This window comes from Orbilia oligospora, assembly GCF_000225545.1.
Source record: "Orbilia oligospora ATCC 24927 unplaced genomic scaffold scaffold00117, whole genome shotgun sequence".
In the NCBI taxonomy this organism is placed as follows: Eukaryota; Fungi; Ascomycota; class Orbiliomycetes; order Orbiliales; family Orbiliaceae; genus Orbilia; species Orbilia oligospora.
The window spans coordinates 153867-171158 of record NW_011645674.1 but is presented as its reverse complement, the minus strand read 5'-3'; the positions used below and the strand labels follow the sequence as shown (position 1 = coordinate 171158).

The 17292-nt window shown below is 43.7% G+C and overlaps 6 protein-coding genes across 6 annotated transcripts; 3 read left to right on the top strand and 3 right to left on the bottom strand.

Annotated features, from left to right (window-relative positions):
• Positions 1 to 152: 152 nt before the first annotated feature.
• AOL_s00117g45 (uncharacterized protein) lies at positions 153 to 1676 on the top strand (the record flags this gene model as incomplete). The annotated part of the gene is made up of 5 exons (XM_011127208.1): positions 153 to 210; positions 360 to 498; positions 598 to 649; positions 720 to 1211; positions 1305 to 1676. 5 exons carry the CDS (start codon positions 153 to 155, stop codon positions 1674 to 1676), a joined length of 1113 nt encoding a protein of 370 aa, XP_011125510.1.
• Positions 1677 to 3632: 1956 nt separating this feature from the next.
• Positions 3633 to 6355, top strand: AOL_s00117g44 (uncharacterized protein; the record flags this gene model as incomplete). Its single annotated transcript, XM_011127207.1, has 3 exons — positions 3633 to 4000; positions 4072 to 4294; positions 4367 to 6355. The coding sequence occupies 3 exons, from the start codon at positions 3633 to 3635 to the stop codon at positions 6353 to 6355; spliced, it is 2580 nt and encodes an 859-aa protein (XP_011125509.1).
• A 547-nt stretch (positions 6356 to 6902) lies between these two features.
• On the bottom strand, positions 6903 to 8351 carry AOL_s00117g43 (uncharacterized protein; the record flags this gene model as incomplete). Its single annotated transcript, XM_011127206.1, has 6 exons — positions 6903 to 6991; positions 7057 to 7432; positions 7496 to 7801; positions 7876 to 7976; positions 8078 to 8138; positions 8247 to 8351. The coding sequence occupies 6 exons, from the start codon at positions 8349 to 8351 to the stop codon at positions 6903 to 6905; spliced, it is 1038 nt and encodes a 345-aa protein (XP_011125508.1).
• A 367-nt stretch (positions 8352 to 8718) lies between these two features.
• AOL_s00117g42 (uncharacterized protein) lies at positions 8719 to 9875 on the top strand (the record flags this gene model as incomplete). The annotated part of the gene is made up of 2 exons (XM_011127205.1): positions 8719 to 8726; positions 8786 to 9875. 2 exons carry the CDS (start codon positions 8719 to 8721, stop codon positions 9873 to 9875), a joined length of 1098 nt encoding a protein of 365 aa, XP_011125507.1.
• A 231-nt stretch (positions 9876 to 10106) lies between these two features.
• AOL_s00117g41 (uncharacterized protein) lies at positions 10107 to 10915 on the bottom strand (the record flags this gene model as incomplete). The annotated part of the gene is made up of 4 exons (XM_011127204.1): positions 10107 to 10220; positions 10330 to 10449; positions 10512 to 10634; positions 10700 to 10915. The coding sequence occupies 4 exons, from the start codon at positions 10913 to 10915 to the stop codon at positions 10107 to 10109; spliced, it is 573 nt and encodes a 190-aa protein (XP_011125506.1).
• A 1237-nt stretch (positions 10916 to 12152) lies between these two features.
• Positions 12153 to 16313, bottom strand: AOL_s00117g40 (uncharacterized protein; the record flags this gene model as incomplete). The annotated part of the gene is made up of 5 exons (XM_011127203.1): positions 12153 to 13993; positions 14050 to 14382; positions 14488 to 15180; positions 15263 to 15292; positions 15353 to 16313. The coding sequence occupies 5 exons, from the start codon at positions 16311 to 16313 to the stop codon at positions 12153 to 12155; spliced, it is 3858 nt and encodes a 1285-aa protein (XP_011125505.1).
• Between the last annotated feature and the right edge of the window lie 979 nt (positions 16314 to 17292).

The following is a 17292-nucleotide window of genomic DNA, read 5'->3' as shown; positions in this document are numbered from 1 at the left end:
AACAATTGATAACCAATCCATTCATACATACATACATACATACATACATACTATTATATACATTCTTATACCACTTTGAACTTGAAACCTATCAATCATCCTTGAAAAAATCAAATTAAGAAAGGGAAAAAAAAAGAAATTAAAACGTCAAAATGGTTACCCGCATAGACGCCGACAAAACCAATGAAGTCTTCGGTTCCCATTGCATCGGTAAAAACACACCTTTACCCTTCCTTCCTTCTCTCCCACAACAACACCACATGACAGCTCAAACCCCTGTTCTGGTTTAGACCGTTTTTTTTATTTTTTTTTATTTTTAATTGGACTGACAAATACGTTCTTGTAATATTATTCTATAGACCTCGTCAGCGCGTCTCTCGGAGGAAAGATTCTGGCTGTTAGCGATGAATGGTTCGCTCAGGCTGAGAATTTATTGACGGTTGCGCCGCCGATTCGGAAGCCTGGGTATTTTGTCCATAGTGGAGCTTGGTACGATGGGTATGTCTTTTTACTTCCTCTCTTTTTCATTTTATTTTATTTTATTTTACAGTCATGATGATGATGATGATGGATGGAATGATGCTGATATGATTGTAGATGGGAAACTCGTCGGCATAATCCCGAACCCGAGGATTGGGTCATCGTCAAGGTAGCAATCCTCCCCATACCCCCCTATACATTATCCATAGACATACTAATGATGATATATATATACACAGCTCGGCGTAAACTCCGGCCGCATCTTCGGCTTCGAAATCGACACCGCCCATTTCAACGGCAACCACGCTCCCGAAGTCACCGTCCAAGCCCTCTTCACCTCTCCCACAACCCCCGCCCCAGGTCCCACAGACCCCCGCTGGACCACCATCCTCCCGATCCAAGAATGCGGTCCCTCGCAACGTCACGTCTACCTCCTCCCCACACCGACGGAAGAAGCCTATTCTCATGTAAAACTTAATATGATACCTGACGGTGGAATCGCCAGGTTTAGAGTATACGGCCAAGCTGTCCCTGTCTTTTCGGATGATCTGGATGAGATATTGGATACGGCGCATGTATCGAACGGTGGGTTGGTGGTTAGTTGTTCCGATCAGCATTTTGGGAGGAAGGATAATTTGTTGCAACCGGGGAGGGGGAAGGATATGGGAGATGGATGGGAGACGAAGAGGAGTAGACAGAAAGGTCATGTTGATTGGGTGGTTGTTAAGCTGGTATTTCCCCCTTTTTTCTATACACCTTTCTATTCTATTCTATGTGAAAGTGGAGGGAAGGAGAGAGGGCTAACATAGTTTTGATATCGGTAGGGCACCCCGACAAAAATCACATCGATAACAATAGACACCGCCTACTTCCGCGGTAACTTCCCACAATACGTCACAATCCACGGTCTCTACCACCCAGACACCTCAATAACCCCCGCCCACGACCACGAAAACTGGTTCAAAGTCCTCGAACCCGCGAAATGTAAACCAGATATCGAACATCATTTCGGTCTCCCGGGGCAGGATGTATACATGCCCACCAACGGAGTCGGCGGGAAAGATGTTAGTAATGGAGTGGAGGAGGTTGCTAAACTTGAGGATGGGGTTGGAGAGGAGGTTGTGACGCATGTTAAGATGACGATTATTCCGGATGGGGGGGTTAGTAGGTTGAGGGTTTATGGGAGACGGGTTTGAAAAAAAACATTTTTTTTGTATATTATATCTAGACTTCCTTTTTTTTTTTTTTTTTTTTTTTTTTATGAATGAAGTTGTTAAATGAGGATATTTGAGGTGAGATGAGATGAGCTATTGAGAAGTTCCTTGATGTTGATTCGTGTCGTTTGTTATACTTAGCAAGGGCGGTTTCGAGTATATAGTATCAGCTGCTCACGCGCAATTTGTATTTAAATTCCAATTATACTATAAAGTACTCCGATATACCTAGTTGACAGTAAATGTAACAATTTTGTTCCAAGAGATTATATAAGGTGTCAACTAATGGGGTCATATTTAGTACCCTTTTTATAAACATTCTCCGCATTTTATCAGCAGCCTCTATCGTCGAACGTGTCTTAGATATCACACGACTTTCACCTATTTACCACCCCTTCCTCTACAGGTCTATGCTGTTATCTTGGATCTTAACTGTCTATCTGAGGATTTAGACTTGGATTAAGGTAGCTATAAGTCGGGAATGACAAGTAGGTGTATTATACTAAGTATATTACATATACATCTTTTTACACATGACAAAAACCATAGTAAGTATCCTCCCTCCTTGTCTCAAAGATATGATACTTTCGACTTAAAGACATTAGAGTATTCCTAACTTTTTTGTTTTATTTTACTAACACACATCTATTCCTACTTAAAACCGATGATTATTTTACGATACTGTTGAGCCGATTGATGTATATAACTACTTACTCTATATATATCCACTTGGCGAGTTAACTACCTACCCCCTTAGATAGCTGAAGACAGTTTCGAAGAGAAATATCTAAACCCTGCGGTATAAAAAAATACTAATATTGTTAAAGATAATGACATTTGTGGCATTAGAAATCGCAGGATGTACACGATGAGGAGCTTTTATTTAACATCTGTACTTGGACATCAATATTTACCTTAGCTAGTCAGTGACTTGACTACTATTATATAAGACCTGCAATCCGAATATTATAGCTAATATAATTCAGGCCGCATAGCATAAGATCAGTATTTCCGACAACGTTTTGGCCGGTATATGCAATGTCAAAGGCATGGGATTCTGATGATCAATAGGTGTATGTATACATCCTGATTAGTATTGGTAAGCTAATATCGGAGTAAACGCCATGAACTGTTTATCTTCGAGATATTATCATAAGTCATGGATGTACTGGAATACACTAGTATACATCTTCTAGTTCTAAACAAGAAATATAACTTAATACGTCCAGGAATTTAGAGCTCACAGGTACGAGATAGAATAAACCACCTTCGAAATAAACACCATGCACACAGTATAATCCATAGTTTTATAAGATAAATAACCGATACCAATATCGAAAAATACGTCAAATCAGATCAAACACCCATTTGTATCAAAAAATGTTCATTTTCAATATGAATTGTAAGTAGGCGATATAATTCTGCTGTTGCATTTTCCTCATCCTCTCCAAATCCGGCCGTCCCGAGTGGTATACAGCAAGTCTACCCGACCCGCCGCACAAGCCATCCCTCACAAACCAAGCAAGTTGACCCGACGCCACCTTCTCGTCAACCGGCCGTTACATAACGCCGTTCTGTGACGCGTATAACACAATACCTTGTACGTATACCTGTGTGCGGGGGGGAAAGAAGTAATATTAATATTAATACTGTCTCCGGAAAACTGTTTCATGAATTTAAAAATAAATTACTTTTTGACAAAGGCGCAGAAGATACTTTAACTATCAATTTAGTTAAGGCCAACGTAGCTCTTTGGAATTCGAAGCTCAGCTCCATCTCACTCATGCCAAGCCCAGCTGTCCAGTAGCTAACCAGCTCCAGCTGCCGACCTTTATAACAAACACCCTTTCCCTCCCCATCATCCTTCCCAAATCATCTCCATCTTCCATCATCCACACCCCCTCCCTCCAAACCCATTACGGAATAAACAAAGGAGAAATGTACAACCCCTTCTCAAAAACCGGCGGCACTGGCGGTGGCGGCGGCAGCGGATACCAACAGCCTCCTCGCGGAGCACCACCTCAATCCGGTGGCGGCGGCGGCGGTAACTTCAGCAGACCCTCAAACTACGGTCAACAAACCTATGGTGGTGCAGGAGGAGCATCTATGTACGGTGGTGGCGGCGGCGGATATCAACAACCACAACAACCACAGCAACAATCCCGTGGTGGTGGTGCTCAAGAATTCGGGATTACCAAAGTTCCAGATGAAACCTGGGTTTTGCAGAATGTTATGGCTGTGAGTCCTGATGACTTTAGAGAGGAGTCATATGTCATTCTTGATGAGAGATGTGTCGTTACTGTTAGGTACGTTTCCTCTCCTCGTTTTTTCAATAACATATATACGAAGAAAGGGAAACTAAAAGATATGAATGTAGACCAGCACCATCCATCCCCCGTGGATTAATCGGTCTCGGTAACGCTCAAAGAGAATGGGGTCAATGGGGTCTTCAAGACCGTATTTCAGTCCGAAGATACGACCCTTTCTCCTCGGGAAAACAAGCATACCTAGGCTCTATGGACGTCGAAATCGGCTTCGCTACCAAAAAGGTCTCAGAGGAACAATACGATCAAGATGATCTTTCAAAACTAGTCATTCGGGTACTTCCCCCACCCTCTCCCCCTTCCTATACATTCTGTATACCATACTAACATATATAACAATAAAAAAAGAACTTCCAAAACCAAATGTTCTCCCCGGGCCAACTCGCCATCCTCGACGTCCGCAACATGCGTCTCCAAATCCACGTCAAAACCGTCGAAATCGTCGACCTAACCCAAGAAAAAGGAACCTCAGGCCAACAACCCACAACCTCAGACCCTTTCGCCAGAGGTATCCTAACCCCTCAAACCTTCATCACATTCTACAAACATGCCGCCTCCCCCATAAAACTTAAGGGTTCATCCAAACGTCCCGCTGCGAATAGTATCATCCAACCCAACTTCAAATTCGAGGATATGGGAATCGGTGGTTTAGATACCGAGTTTTCTGCAATCTTTCGAAGAGCCTTTGCTTCTCGTATCTTCCCCCCGGGGTTAGTCGAAAAACTAGGAATCCAGCACGTCAAAGGTATATTACTCTACGGACCTCCGGGAACAGGAAAAACCCTTATAGCCCGACAAATCGGAAAGATGTTAAACGCTCGAGAACCAAAAGTCGTCAACGGTCCCGAAATCCTAAACAAATACGTCGGACAATCCGAAGAAAACGTTAGAAAGTTATTCGCAGATGCTGAAAAGGAATATAAAGAAAAAGCAGAAGAAAGCGGTTTACATATCATCATCTTCGATGAATTGGACGCCATCTGTAAACAACGTGGTAGTAAAAACGACGGTACGGGTGTGGGTGATTCGGTCGTCAACCAGCTGTTATCCAAACTCGACGGCGTGGATCAACTAAACAACATCCTCCTCATCGGAATGACAAACCGAATGGACATGATCGATGAAGCCCTCCTCCGTCCAGGAAGATTAGAAGTCCACATGGAAATCTCCCTCCCGGACGAATTCGGTCGTCGTCAAATCCTCAAAATCCATACTTCCAAAATGCGTGATAACAACGTAATGGACAAAGACGTCGACATCAACGAACTAGCAGGAATGACAAAAAACTACTCCGGCGCCGAAATCTCCGGTGTTGTCAAATCCGCCTCATCGTTCGCGTTTAATCGACACGTTAAAGTCGGTACCGTCGCTGGCATTTCGGATGATATTGAGAATATGAAGGTCAACCGTCAAGATTTCTTAAACGCCATCGATGAGGTTAAACCGGCATTCGGTGTTAGCGAAGATGAACTGGCCAATTGTTTACAAGGTGGTATCATTCACTATAACTCCTATGTGGAACAAATCCTCAAAGAAGGCCATTTATTCGTCGAACAAGTCCGAAAGAGCGAACGTACACCCTTAGTATCGATATTACTCCACGGCCCTCCATCCTCCGGCAAAACCGCCTTAGCAGCCAAAATCGCAATCGACAGCGGATACCCCTTCATCAAACTCCTAAGCCCAGAGGCCATGGTCGGAATGAACGAAATGGGTAAAGTCAGTTATATCAGCAAAGTCTTCATGGACGCCTACAAATCCGCATTAAGCGTAGTGGTTCTCGACAACCTGGAACGGTTGATAGATTACGTCCCCATCGGTCCTAGATTCTCCAATGCGGTTTTACAAACTATTCAGGTGCTGTTGAGGAGGAGACCGGATAATGGGAGGAGATTATTGATCTTGGCTACTACCACCAGCAGAAGCGTTCTGTCGCAGTTGGATGTGTTGAATACTTTCGATGGAGAATTAGGAATTCCTAACGTGGGGACGCACGATGAACTCGCGCATATCTTGCAGGAGCTCAAGGCGTTTGATCAGAGGGAGGTACAATCCGCGATCAGAGAGATTGCAGATGTAACCCAATCTAGAAAATTGGGTGTTGGGATTAAAAAGATTATTTTGGCGGTTGAAACGGCTTTGCAGGATGAAGATAGAGCGGGAAGGTTTGCAAGTGTGGTTTCTAGAGCCGTTGGAGAAGCTAGAGCCCTGGAACCGGAAGATCTGGGACACCAACAGCCGCAGATACAGCAGATACAGCCGTTACAGTTGCCGAACGTGCAGGGGAGAGGACAAGCCGGAGGCGGGTTTGAACAGGGTTATGCCGGAAGGTATTAGATAGATAGATATGGAATGTATGGTACCTATCTGTTAGATGATCATGTGGTATAGGTTTTTGGCGTTTTTAGTTGGTATAGCTTCTTTCTTTTTTATGTATATTTTGGCCTGAAAATTAATTTCAATGCGGTGTTGGCTTTACAAAACTCAAGTACATTTTTTTCGCTGGTAACAGTGGTATATATAAAACACGACAGTTCAAAGGAGGATTTGGGAGATCTTGAAAACGCCTGCAAAAGGTATCTTTCTTTTTTGGTTTGTAGTTCGCTCATGTCAAGTACTTGCTCAACGGGCTCACCCCAAGATAATTCAATAGGAATGTACTTGAGGCAAGAAAAAAAGGGGTGATAAAAGGGTCCAATCGATGACCTCGGGAAAAAAAGACAAAAAAACTCTGAATAAAAATAATCTTTGGCAATGGGATTTGATGACGCTTTACAAACAGGATAAAAGTTGATGTAGTTTCTAGGGACGCTTTTTATTCGCTATGCGAGTGTGCTAAGCGACGATAGTCAAGTGGGGGTGGTCAGTTGATCAGGCAAGGGTATTAAATCTGTTGTGGGAATCCGGGAGGTTGTCCTAGCATTTCAATTTGCTTCAGGAGGAATGCTTTCTCATCATTGAATTGTTCATCATCTGAGAAATCAAAATTAGTCCGGTTCTTATGATAATTATACAAGAAAAAGGAGTAGGGGAATTACCCTTGCGATCTTCGTGAAACTTAGGCAAGAACCTCAACAACTGCTCTCTATTCTTGATCAACAACGATTCCACCGGCTTGCTCTTTTTCGGGTTAGCGACAAAGACCTTGAATACGTGGAAAGCCTCGTATTGAACGTTCTTCGACTTGTCCCGGAGTAGATTCATGCATAGCTTGAGATGGTCTGGAGAGTCGACATAGGCTGTCATGATGTTGTAGTTGGCTCTGTCCAGAAGGATCTCACCAAGGAGCTTTATGGATTGGCGTTTTGTAATGTAGTTATCGGATGTCAAGAGGGCATTGTATTGGGTGAAGAATTCATCATAGTGCGATGCAAGAAATTCCGCGACAAGTACTTTGTGGCGAGTCAGCAGTTCCTACACCTATTCGTCAGCATAAATCCTTTTTCGAGATCTAAATGATATAGAGGAGTTTGGTACTTTGAAGGTGGTAAAAGCATCGCTGCTGGTATCGAAGCGGCCGCCCTGAACGTAGGTGAAGAAGTTCCAGAAGGAGGGGTCGTACAAGGCGATTCTGGCAAGAGGCTCGTACTTGAATGCTTCCTTGAGAATCTGGCCGCTATTCGACGAGGTCTCGGCGTCGTTGTAGGCGTTTACAAGGGTGAGGATAGCGTCAGGGCGGTGGCCGCCTTGATGGCGACCAGCAAGGTAGAGAACACATATCTGGGCATTCTGGACGTTGTAGCGTAGGAGGGCGTTCAAGATGGTCGTAGAATCCTTTCGTGCCTTTTGATATCCCCCATAACTGTCAGAACCGCTCTACAGAGAATACCATCAGAGAGAGGAGAGGGTGTTTGTACCTCAAAGTCGAGTTTCGGGAGGCATATGGCGAGAATAGGGAAGAGGTCAAGGGCGCAGGCTTCCTGAGCAATCGCGAAGATGTTATCATTATTCTCATCTCCTACACTCATACACACTCTATCAGCATTCACTCTTCATTCACTAATCCACCTTTCTCTCTCATTCTATACGGCTGGCTTCAGGGGGTATCTTATAAAGTACCTGGAACAGGGGCGAGCTCGTTTCTGATAAGGCGTAGCTGCTTGCCGGCTTCCTCCTGTGCCTATCCCGCTCGAACAACCAACATCAGCATCTTCATCATCATCTCCAACTTCGCTGCCATCACTATCACCACCACGATCAATTGACGGAGGGAAAAAGGTTGTAATACAGTTCTTCTGGCACCAGGTTGGTCGAGCTTGAGCAGGTGTTCCCTGAGCCGTCTGACAGCCTCACCAGGACCCTTGTCCTTACTACGGCCGAACAGGAACGACATTCTTTTTCGAGAGCAACCGACAAGCAAGGGGGGGAAGGTTGGTTGGCGACTTTGGTATTGAGGGCGGAGTTGAGATTGAAGTTGAAGCTGGCGATGAACAGAGAAGGGGGGTAGGGGAAGAGAGGGAAAGAGAGGTGGCCAGCACGAGAAGAGAAGAATAAGAATAAGAGGTCCTTTGGAAGAAGGAGAGTTCCCGAATGGCAACGGCAACAGCAGCTGGAGGTTGAGTTGAGTTGTCGTAGTGATTGGCCATACATACAATAAACAGTCGCTTATCGTCGCCTATCCGCCGCTTAGGCTTGGCATTTCTCATCATCACTTGACATAAGCTTAACTTCTACAACTAAGCTTAAGCTTCGACCCAAACATGCCTCTGTAAGTTATTCCTTTCGAAATTCACATTGCGATATAGCTAATGAATGGGCTTGATGCAGAAACCTACTACAGCATAAGTCATGGCATGTTGGTTCGGCCAAAAACCAGGAACGTGTCAGACGCGATGAGCGAGATGCCCAGCTCAGAGAGGAAGAGGAGGAGCGGCGGATGCAGCTAGAGGATGCAGATCGCCGGTTACAAATTCTACGCAGTCGGATGAATACAAATGAAGACGGTGGTCCCGTTACATCTAGTACCTCTATCGCTGATACTAGTACTGTTTCTAGAGTTGGGTTTGGTACCACCGTCGGTGGTAGTCTTACTACTAGTACTTCTGCTGCTACTGGTTCTACACTCGGTGGTAGCAGTAGCGCTGCTGTTCCAAGAGAGAGGACGAGAGGCGCGAGGACTACATCTGACACAACGGCAAGGGAAGTACAATTAATAGGGGAAGATGGACACATCAACTTGTTCCCAAAGGGTCACGAAAAGGGAAAAAGGCCCACGGGCGACAAGAAGAAGGAGGAAGAGGAAAGGGAATTGAATGAGTCCGGTGTGCGACTTTCACGGCCCGCAGAACCGTGGTATTCAAAGGGTAAACCAGGCGACAGCAACGATTCTAATGACAACAATGACGACAAGAGCCTCAAAAAGAAGCGGAAAGAGGAAAGAAGGCTTGGAGATATGGATCCACTAAGAGAAATGAAGTTTGGATTGGAGAAACTGAGAGAGGTTAGGAAGGAAACCGAGGAAGCACAGAGAGAGAGAGATCGGGATATTGGCATGATGGGGTTTGGATTGGAGTCTAGATCATGGCACACCAGCCATGCTGGTCATAGAGAGCGAAACTTAAGAGGGGGTAGGGATAGAGACAAAGAGAGGGACAGGGAAAGAGGTAAAGAGAGGGACAGGGACAGGGGTAAAGAAAGGGACAGAGAGAAAGATAGAGAGAGACATAAGGAAAGACACCGACATAAGGAGAAATATAGAGAGAGGAACAACAATAGGGAGAAAGACGGGGAGCGAGATAGGGATGGAGACAGAGGGGCAATTGAGAAACTACGAGAAGAGAAGAGGAAAAGGGAAGAACAGGAGAGGAGAAAGGCCCAGGCTCTGTTGCTTGGAGACAGACAGACCCAACGGCGATAACACCAAAGAATGGTGATAATTTTATGAATGTCATGTCAACTCAGCTCAGGGTCTGGTGATGTGCCAAGGCGCTAACAAAACAGGAAATAGACCTGCAGCACGGTGACGTCATCTATTCTCTGCCTTATTTACACTGCACTGTAACTAACTGTAACATATAATTGATAGTTGCAGTGCGCTATTATTCTAGAACCACGGTTCTAATAGAGCAGTACTGGTACATCTGAAGTGTTAAGTACTGTATACCTTAACTAATTCATTGTACCTTCGGTCTAAGTAGGAAAGCCACTGTATCTCCTTGGGCTTGAATGGGATGAGTATTCTGTCAAGGTCGGCCATGGATTGCTGTATGTCAATGATTTCAAACGACAAGTCATGCCATTATTAGTCACCGTAATTAACACTATAAAATATGCCTGTTGAGCAGCATGGTGTGGAATAACTATAGACCTACCTTATTGAAAGTTGCGATAGCTTGAATTTGACTGAGAACTTCTGCCCGGTATTTAGTCCCAGCTATTAGAGATTTCTTTATTTGCAAGGCCCCAAACAAGATAACTTCAGCAGTGAGAACCTATTCTTTCGTTAATAGGTTGTTCATGAATTCAGCAACTTTGATAACAGTATAAAACTTACATTTTGGTAGCGTTGGACTATCATTCTGGCATCAGGCTCTGAAGTTATCTCCGGACTATCACGAATTACCAGACTATCTCTGCGTGCTTGCTCAAAAAAGGATTCTAGTGCGCTAAGAAATTTCTATTTTCATATATTAGATGGAAACACGATGGACACGAATTAATAGATTTGAGTACTTCACTTACTGGCGTTTCCGTGTTAGCGTTAGCGACAGTCTGGATGCCGTTTACAATCGCTTGGACGTCCATGATCTTCCGCGAGTAGCCACCAAGAGTGCCTAAACCGATGGCAGCACGATGATGGATCCAGAATATTTCCCCAATCTCAGTAGCATTCAAAGCAGAAACAATCGAGCTAGTCCCCAGCGCGGCAACCGTGATAAAAGTTTTGAAAAGACGCATTTTAAATTTTGATAATATAATTTAAACGAATTGATCTAAAACCGGCTCGGGTACAAAATTTTGAAGGGGCTTTATGGCTTTAAAGCATCTGGAGGATGTGAGTTTAGTATATCATTTTGTGGTTCAACCACAGTACTTTTATACCTTGAGGAACCTCTAGGATAATATCGTTGAGTGTATCCGTGATGTAGGGCCGAACCGCTCTTGCTCTAAACAAGCGACCCGAAACGTACCTTAATTTAAGGTTTCGGGTATGATTTTGAAATGTATACTATTATAAAAACAATGGGCTTTTATAAGCTTTGAGTATTGCGGCCCTCGCTCGTTTACTCGACATTCTAGAAGCCTCATATCGATATCAGTTCACTAAGATTAAAAACATTCGCATCTGGATACCAGTTTCGGACAAATCTTTTCCCGAGCGGTTCGAAGACTCATATATCGCATACTAATTCAGGCCCGGCAAGGTAGAAAACGCCAAAGACGGAGTCGTGCGTTTTCTTTTTCTGGAAATATATATATTATAATGTGTCGCTGGCTATCATATTCGACTTAAGCTTTGGTATCACGGCTGGCGGCATATTCATGTATATAATCTTGACACTTTGTCAATAAAAATATTTTATAGTAAAAATTATTACGGAAAATTTAATCAATACATTCTAACAGGATAATTAAATCTGGAGTTACAACTATATTAACTATATGATCCTGAAAAAACTTTAAAGCAATGTAGACTTATAATGTCGGGCACTGTTTCGCATATGGTGACATGAAACCTAATTAAAGTGCACTACAAACTTACATTATTCGAACGACACGCCAACGTTTTTACTTTCACATTTATTTCTTAAAACTGCTCTAAATTCTAGATGCCATTCGCCAGGTTAGAGTTAGATACACCATAAAGTCTGCCGTCTGATAGTGTAGATATTTCAGCAGGAGTCGAGCTACGGAGTAAGATCTCTGGATATGCCAACGTGGCCAACAGGAGTAGTTACCAAGCAGTTTAATGTGGAAGATGTTACCAACACCTAAAATACAACAAATCCCAGCTACTGTGCCTCCGCCGTAAAACGTTGGTGCCACAGCATGAAAGTAAAAAAAAAGTGCAAAAAAGAACTCTCAGACGGAGAACCGAGCTGGAAGCCACATTGTGGTTTGACAAGTAGCGGGGTTCTATTATTTAACGATAAGCTACCAACCAACCTCGGTATCTCTTCAGCTTAAAAACAAATCATGGAGACGGCTTGGTGCGCTTTTTTGGTAGATATACAGGTATTTCAACGAGGTTGGAGGGTAATGTTCGCCCAAAGCCCCTACCCTCGACCGTGGCCAACCGTTTGCAGCGCTTGTACCACCTCATTGCCTTATTGCGCATGCCTTTTTTCTTATAGAGAGATGCTATGTCTCTAATTGCGTTAACTGTTGACGGGTGAATTCTGCCAAAGATTCTTCTCCTGCTGAAGAGTTCTCGCTTGTACCATTGAATAGCCTTATCGTACTTGCCGTGGTGTTTATAGATTGATGCAATTTGCGCCACCATGTAGTGGATGCTATCGAGAGTTAATTGGTAATCTTCACCTGAAACCGTTCTATTGGCTAAAGCTTTCGCCTTGCTGATGAGTGCACGCTTGTACCATTTTATGGCCTCGTTGGATTGACCTAGGCGAAGATATATCGATGCGATGGAGTGAACCAAGTCGAACATTTGTAAATAATCTTGACCAGAGAGCTTTGGTCCGCCTAATGTCTTTCCCTTGCCGATAAGCGCGCGCTTGCACCACAGCAAGGCCTTCTTGAATTTGCCCTGTCGACGGTAGAGAGACGCTATATTGTTGGTCAAAGCGACTGTTTGTGGGTGATGCGTGCCGAAAACTTTCTCGTGACTCGTAAGTGCTCGTCTAGCCCACTGAATAGCCTCTTCGTCTCTGTTTCTTTGAGCATAAGTCGATGAAATATTGCAAATGGCAGCAAGTGTTAACGGGTGATCTTCCCCCAAGCATTTCTCGCCACTAGTAAGAACTTGCTTGAACAATTGGATAGCCATATCGTATGATTCCTGACCTTGATAGACTAATGCCAAGCTGTTAATGGCCTCAAGAGTTAACGGATGGTCTTCTCCCAAAACTTTCTCCCTACCATCAAGCACTTGCTTATACAACTGCATAGCTACATTGTATATTTTTTGTTTGTAATAAATTGATGCCAATTTACTAACAGTGTGAAGCGTTGACGGGTGGTCCTTTCCAAAAATTTTCTCTGAAATAGCGATCGCTCGCTCGTACCATCGTAAAGCTTCATCATACTCGCCTAACTTACCATAAACCATTGCAATGCCGCTAATAGCCATCAATATTAAAGAATCGTTTTCGCTGAGGTTATGTCTCCGACAACCGACGAGTAACCGCTGGTAATATTTCCCGGCTTTATTGTATCTGTGCTGATCAATATAAAGTGACGAAATATTGCCCATAGCGCAAAGTGTGACCAAATGATTTTTTCCGAAAGTTTTCTTACAACTAAAGAATGCTTGCTTATAATAATGTAAAGCCGTATCATAATCGCCTTGACTATGATATACCGCGGCGATGTCGGTAATAACTTGAAGTGTTGATATATGATCTTTTCCGAAAGCCTTTTCATACCTAGGAAGCACTTGCTCATACCATTGTATAGCCTTATCGTACTTCCCGCCGTTTCTATAGACCAATGCAATGTTGTAGAATGCAATAACCAGATTTTGGTTTTCTGCTGTAGTTTCGGCGCCGGGTTTGATCTCTTCTTGATGAAAGAAACTTTCCGAGGCGCTAGGGTCGAAGTGTTGATCAAGATATCCGAGATGAGCTAGAATTATTCTTTCTTCGCGTGGGTCCCAATTACTACCGGCTCGTGAAATCTGATTCCTCCTACTAGCATTTCCGAGAAGTATTAGAACATCTTTCAAGACCGCGAACCTTTCCGATTGCGCTAGACGTTCTCGCGCCCATGAGTGTACGACCGGATGAACAGAGAAAATTCCAGTGCCGACTACCCTCACTAACGAATATGAAGTAAGAAGTCCAATCATTTCCCTAACTAAACTAACCATTAGTATCCTGTGATTTCCGTAAAGTCTGAGCATATAAACTTACACTCGACTCTGCTGAACCGTTCGGTGTCCCATAAATCTTTAGAAATCTCCTGATAGTTGAGATACGAGCAAATGAGCAATAAGAATGCCGCTTCCGTATTCTCTTTCTCAACTTGTGAAAAAGACATTTCCCAGGTCGTCGAAGCTTTGTCTCTACGATAATTCCACCCAAATCTCGGTACCCTCGCTTGTGCATCCATGAAAGCTTCTTCATAATGCAACAGATACTCTTTGGGTGAAACTTTCGTTTGTTGCATAAAGTATCCCGCATGGCTAATTGCGAGGGGCATGAAACCCAACTTTGTGACGACCGCGTCTAACTCATGCTCAACATCTAGATGAATAGGAGGGGTTAGATACGATATTTTAGTTTGAGACTTAGGTTGCCGCCTAGTCTCATATTGCCGCGTCTGCAATAAGAGACTAGTTGCCGCCATACCTTTTTGAGGAACAGTTATGTGAGCCAAGCTCGATAAAAGAGTAATTGCGCTATCCTTGTCTAGCTGTTCCAAATTCGCTTGCTCGGCCACATGTGAGAACTCCGGTCTCCGACTGGTGACAAAGATATCTCCGCTACCATGATTTGGAATATATTTTTGTATATCGACATTCTCCAGATCATCCGCATTATCAATGATTAACAACCATTTGCTGTTTTTAGGGAGCTGAAGCCAGCGAAACAAGGCTTTCTGAATGTCATTGATGATGATTTCCGAATCAACGATAATCTCACCCCTGCTATTGACCAAGCCCGCTATACCAAGCTTTCGACTTATCATTTCATAATCAGGAGTGGGTTCTGGCCATGTTATTCTTGCCTGTTCTTCGATGATGTGCTCCATGATATTAATAAACGAAGTTCGTATGGTTTCTTCATTTGCTGCAGACACCCACAAAACAGCCGTATAATAACTTCCATGATGTCGGTAAGCATATTCAATAGCGATTTGTGTTTTCCCCATTCCGCCGATGCCGACAAGTGCAAAAATGCGCGGTGTGTTCGAAAATTCTGCTCTTCTGAAATATTCATGAATTTCTGTGAGCTTTTCCTTCCTCCCGACGAAAGTATGGTTCCGTGGGAAAGGCATCCGTAGCGGAAGAGCAAAATTCACCTCATCGATGATCCTTCGGCCTAAGAAAGCATTAATTACGTTGAACAAAAACATATAAAGCTGAATGAGAAATCCATTAGAGAATTGTGGAGGCATTCATACCGGCGTGAATTTCAGTTTCGTCCTCGCCCGCTATGGATTAGAATCCTTCTTAGCGCAGTCACATAGGTTTGTTACAAGAGATACTCATACCTGCCGGTATCTGTGATAATAACTCCTTCGCGTAAACAGCCGCGACTAACGCAGCATACGGCTGCCAGCGTTTGTTTTTATGACCATCGGAATAATCGCATATTCCTCGAACCACAAGACAAGGGAAGTTATCCATCAGACCTGCTGCTTCCATTTCAAAACAAAGAGCCCCCGTCTCAGTACTGATTTGATCTCTCTTAACTCCATCTTTCATAACTTGGTTTCCCGAAACTATGACACCGTAGTGGATTTGCGGGTGACTGGATTGTCTTTTTGAGCGCGTAACAATGTTAGATGTATCGCATGCGCATGCGTTACACGTATCCACCCATCGCCCCTCGCCGGGAACGTGAAGGTAGTTTCCGCGAAATAGCTTGTCAGTATCTTCACCAGGATAGGAAAACCTTCCGCCTCTTTCCTCGTCTTCCTTTTCAATGTCCCAAGCTACATCAAAAATCCTTCTACCTAGCTTTATTGGGTCTATGGCGGCCATGGCGGCCACACCACTTAATAGGATACGTGGAGGCGCATTCAAAGACCCTATCATTTTGAATTCACCCTTTTCCATCGCTTTGCCAAAGTCGTACTGGATCACTCCGCCAGAGCGATCCGTCGGTTGGCTAACCACTATATCACCGAGGCGGATATCATTGAACGGACTCGGGGCACCTCCGCCGACTCCAATCATCAAACCAAATCTTAGTCTTTTAAAGGTCTTGCGCATGCAATTAGCAACGAGAGCGGCGTTCGTTGTTCCATATTTGGTTCGGGGAAGCCATGAAATGACCACATTGTGACCATTGATTTCGCCAAATTCGTAGCAATTTTCGTCGTCGGGGGGAACCTTCAGTTTGGGATGAACTATGTCTAGAATTTTACGCGCAGCCTCTATTTCTATAGGAATAGCGCAAATCCAACCGACGGTGTAGTCATTTCTAGATCTCTGGAGTTTGGTCGCCATGACGGTGATGGTTGAGCTTCGAGATAACCGAGTCGTGCTTGTGCAGGGCTAACTTGGGATACCAGTCGAAATATCCGGAATGGTCGTTCTAGTTATCGATATACATATACTTCTAGTATAATTGTATATATCTACCTAGGTAATTAGTCAACCAAATTGAAACGACAGACGAGGCTACCCCGATGCCACGTGGCGAGGGTGGATAGGGACGGCTGACAATCTAATTCGGTGAGCCTTGCGCATACACCGTCGTCATCTGTGGCGCTCCTACAGAACTTGCAACTTGCAACACCTCATATCGTAAAACCTAGGAGGGCCCAAACCTATATAGGGCATGAAGTACCAGTGAGAATCGTTTCGCCGATTTACCCCAGTGTGGAACGTAATGCATAATGGGATTCAAGTAATGTTGTTTCGTTTGCGGATTTCAGACTTCGTCGTATGGATGGTTATCAAGAAAGAAATTCATCCACCAGCCTCAAAATTATATTACAAATCTTACGGTGTCAAAACTAGGTCTATAAGCTTCGTACTTGAAGGGAATAGGATCTTGAAAGCAACATCTACAAATTATAAATTAGTTATGAAACCATTTCCGCTTGAATAAAACAAACGCGGTCTGATAAGAAAATCGAAGTGGCTCCAAAACTCTGCACCCATCCATATCTTCGCTTAATGGCTAAAGAATTAATATAGTTTGTATCAGTGTACAGGAACCGATGTTGAGAATGATATGCAAAAGAAGGTTCACCAGTCGCTTACTCGAGACTGTATAATATCCTTGTTGGTCTTAGACACACATCCTGACAAGCTCGGCAATTCCCAAAATACCTGGGCAATCGAGGACACAAGGTTCTATAAGAAAATACTGATTTGAACGTTTTATAGCAAGCTCCTAAGCAGGTATTTAGATGTTATATTTAGCAAGCCAGAAGATTATGCAAAGACTTTAATAGTTGTCAATATGCATATTTGAGGC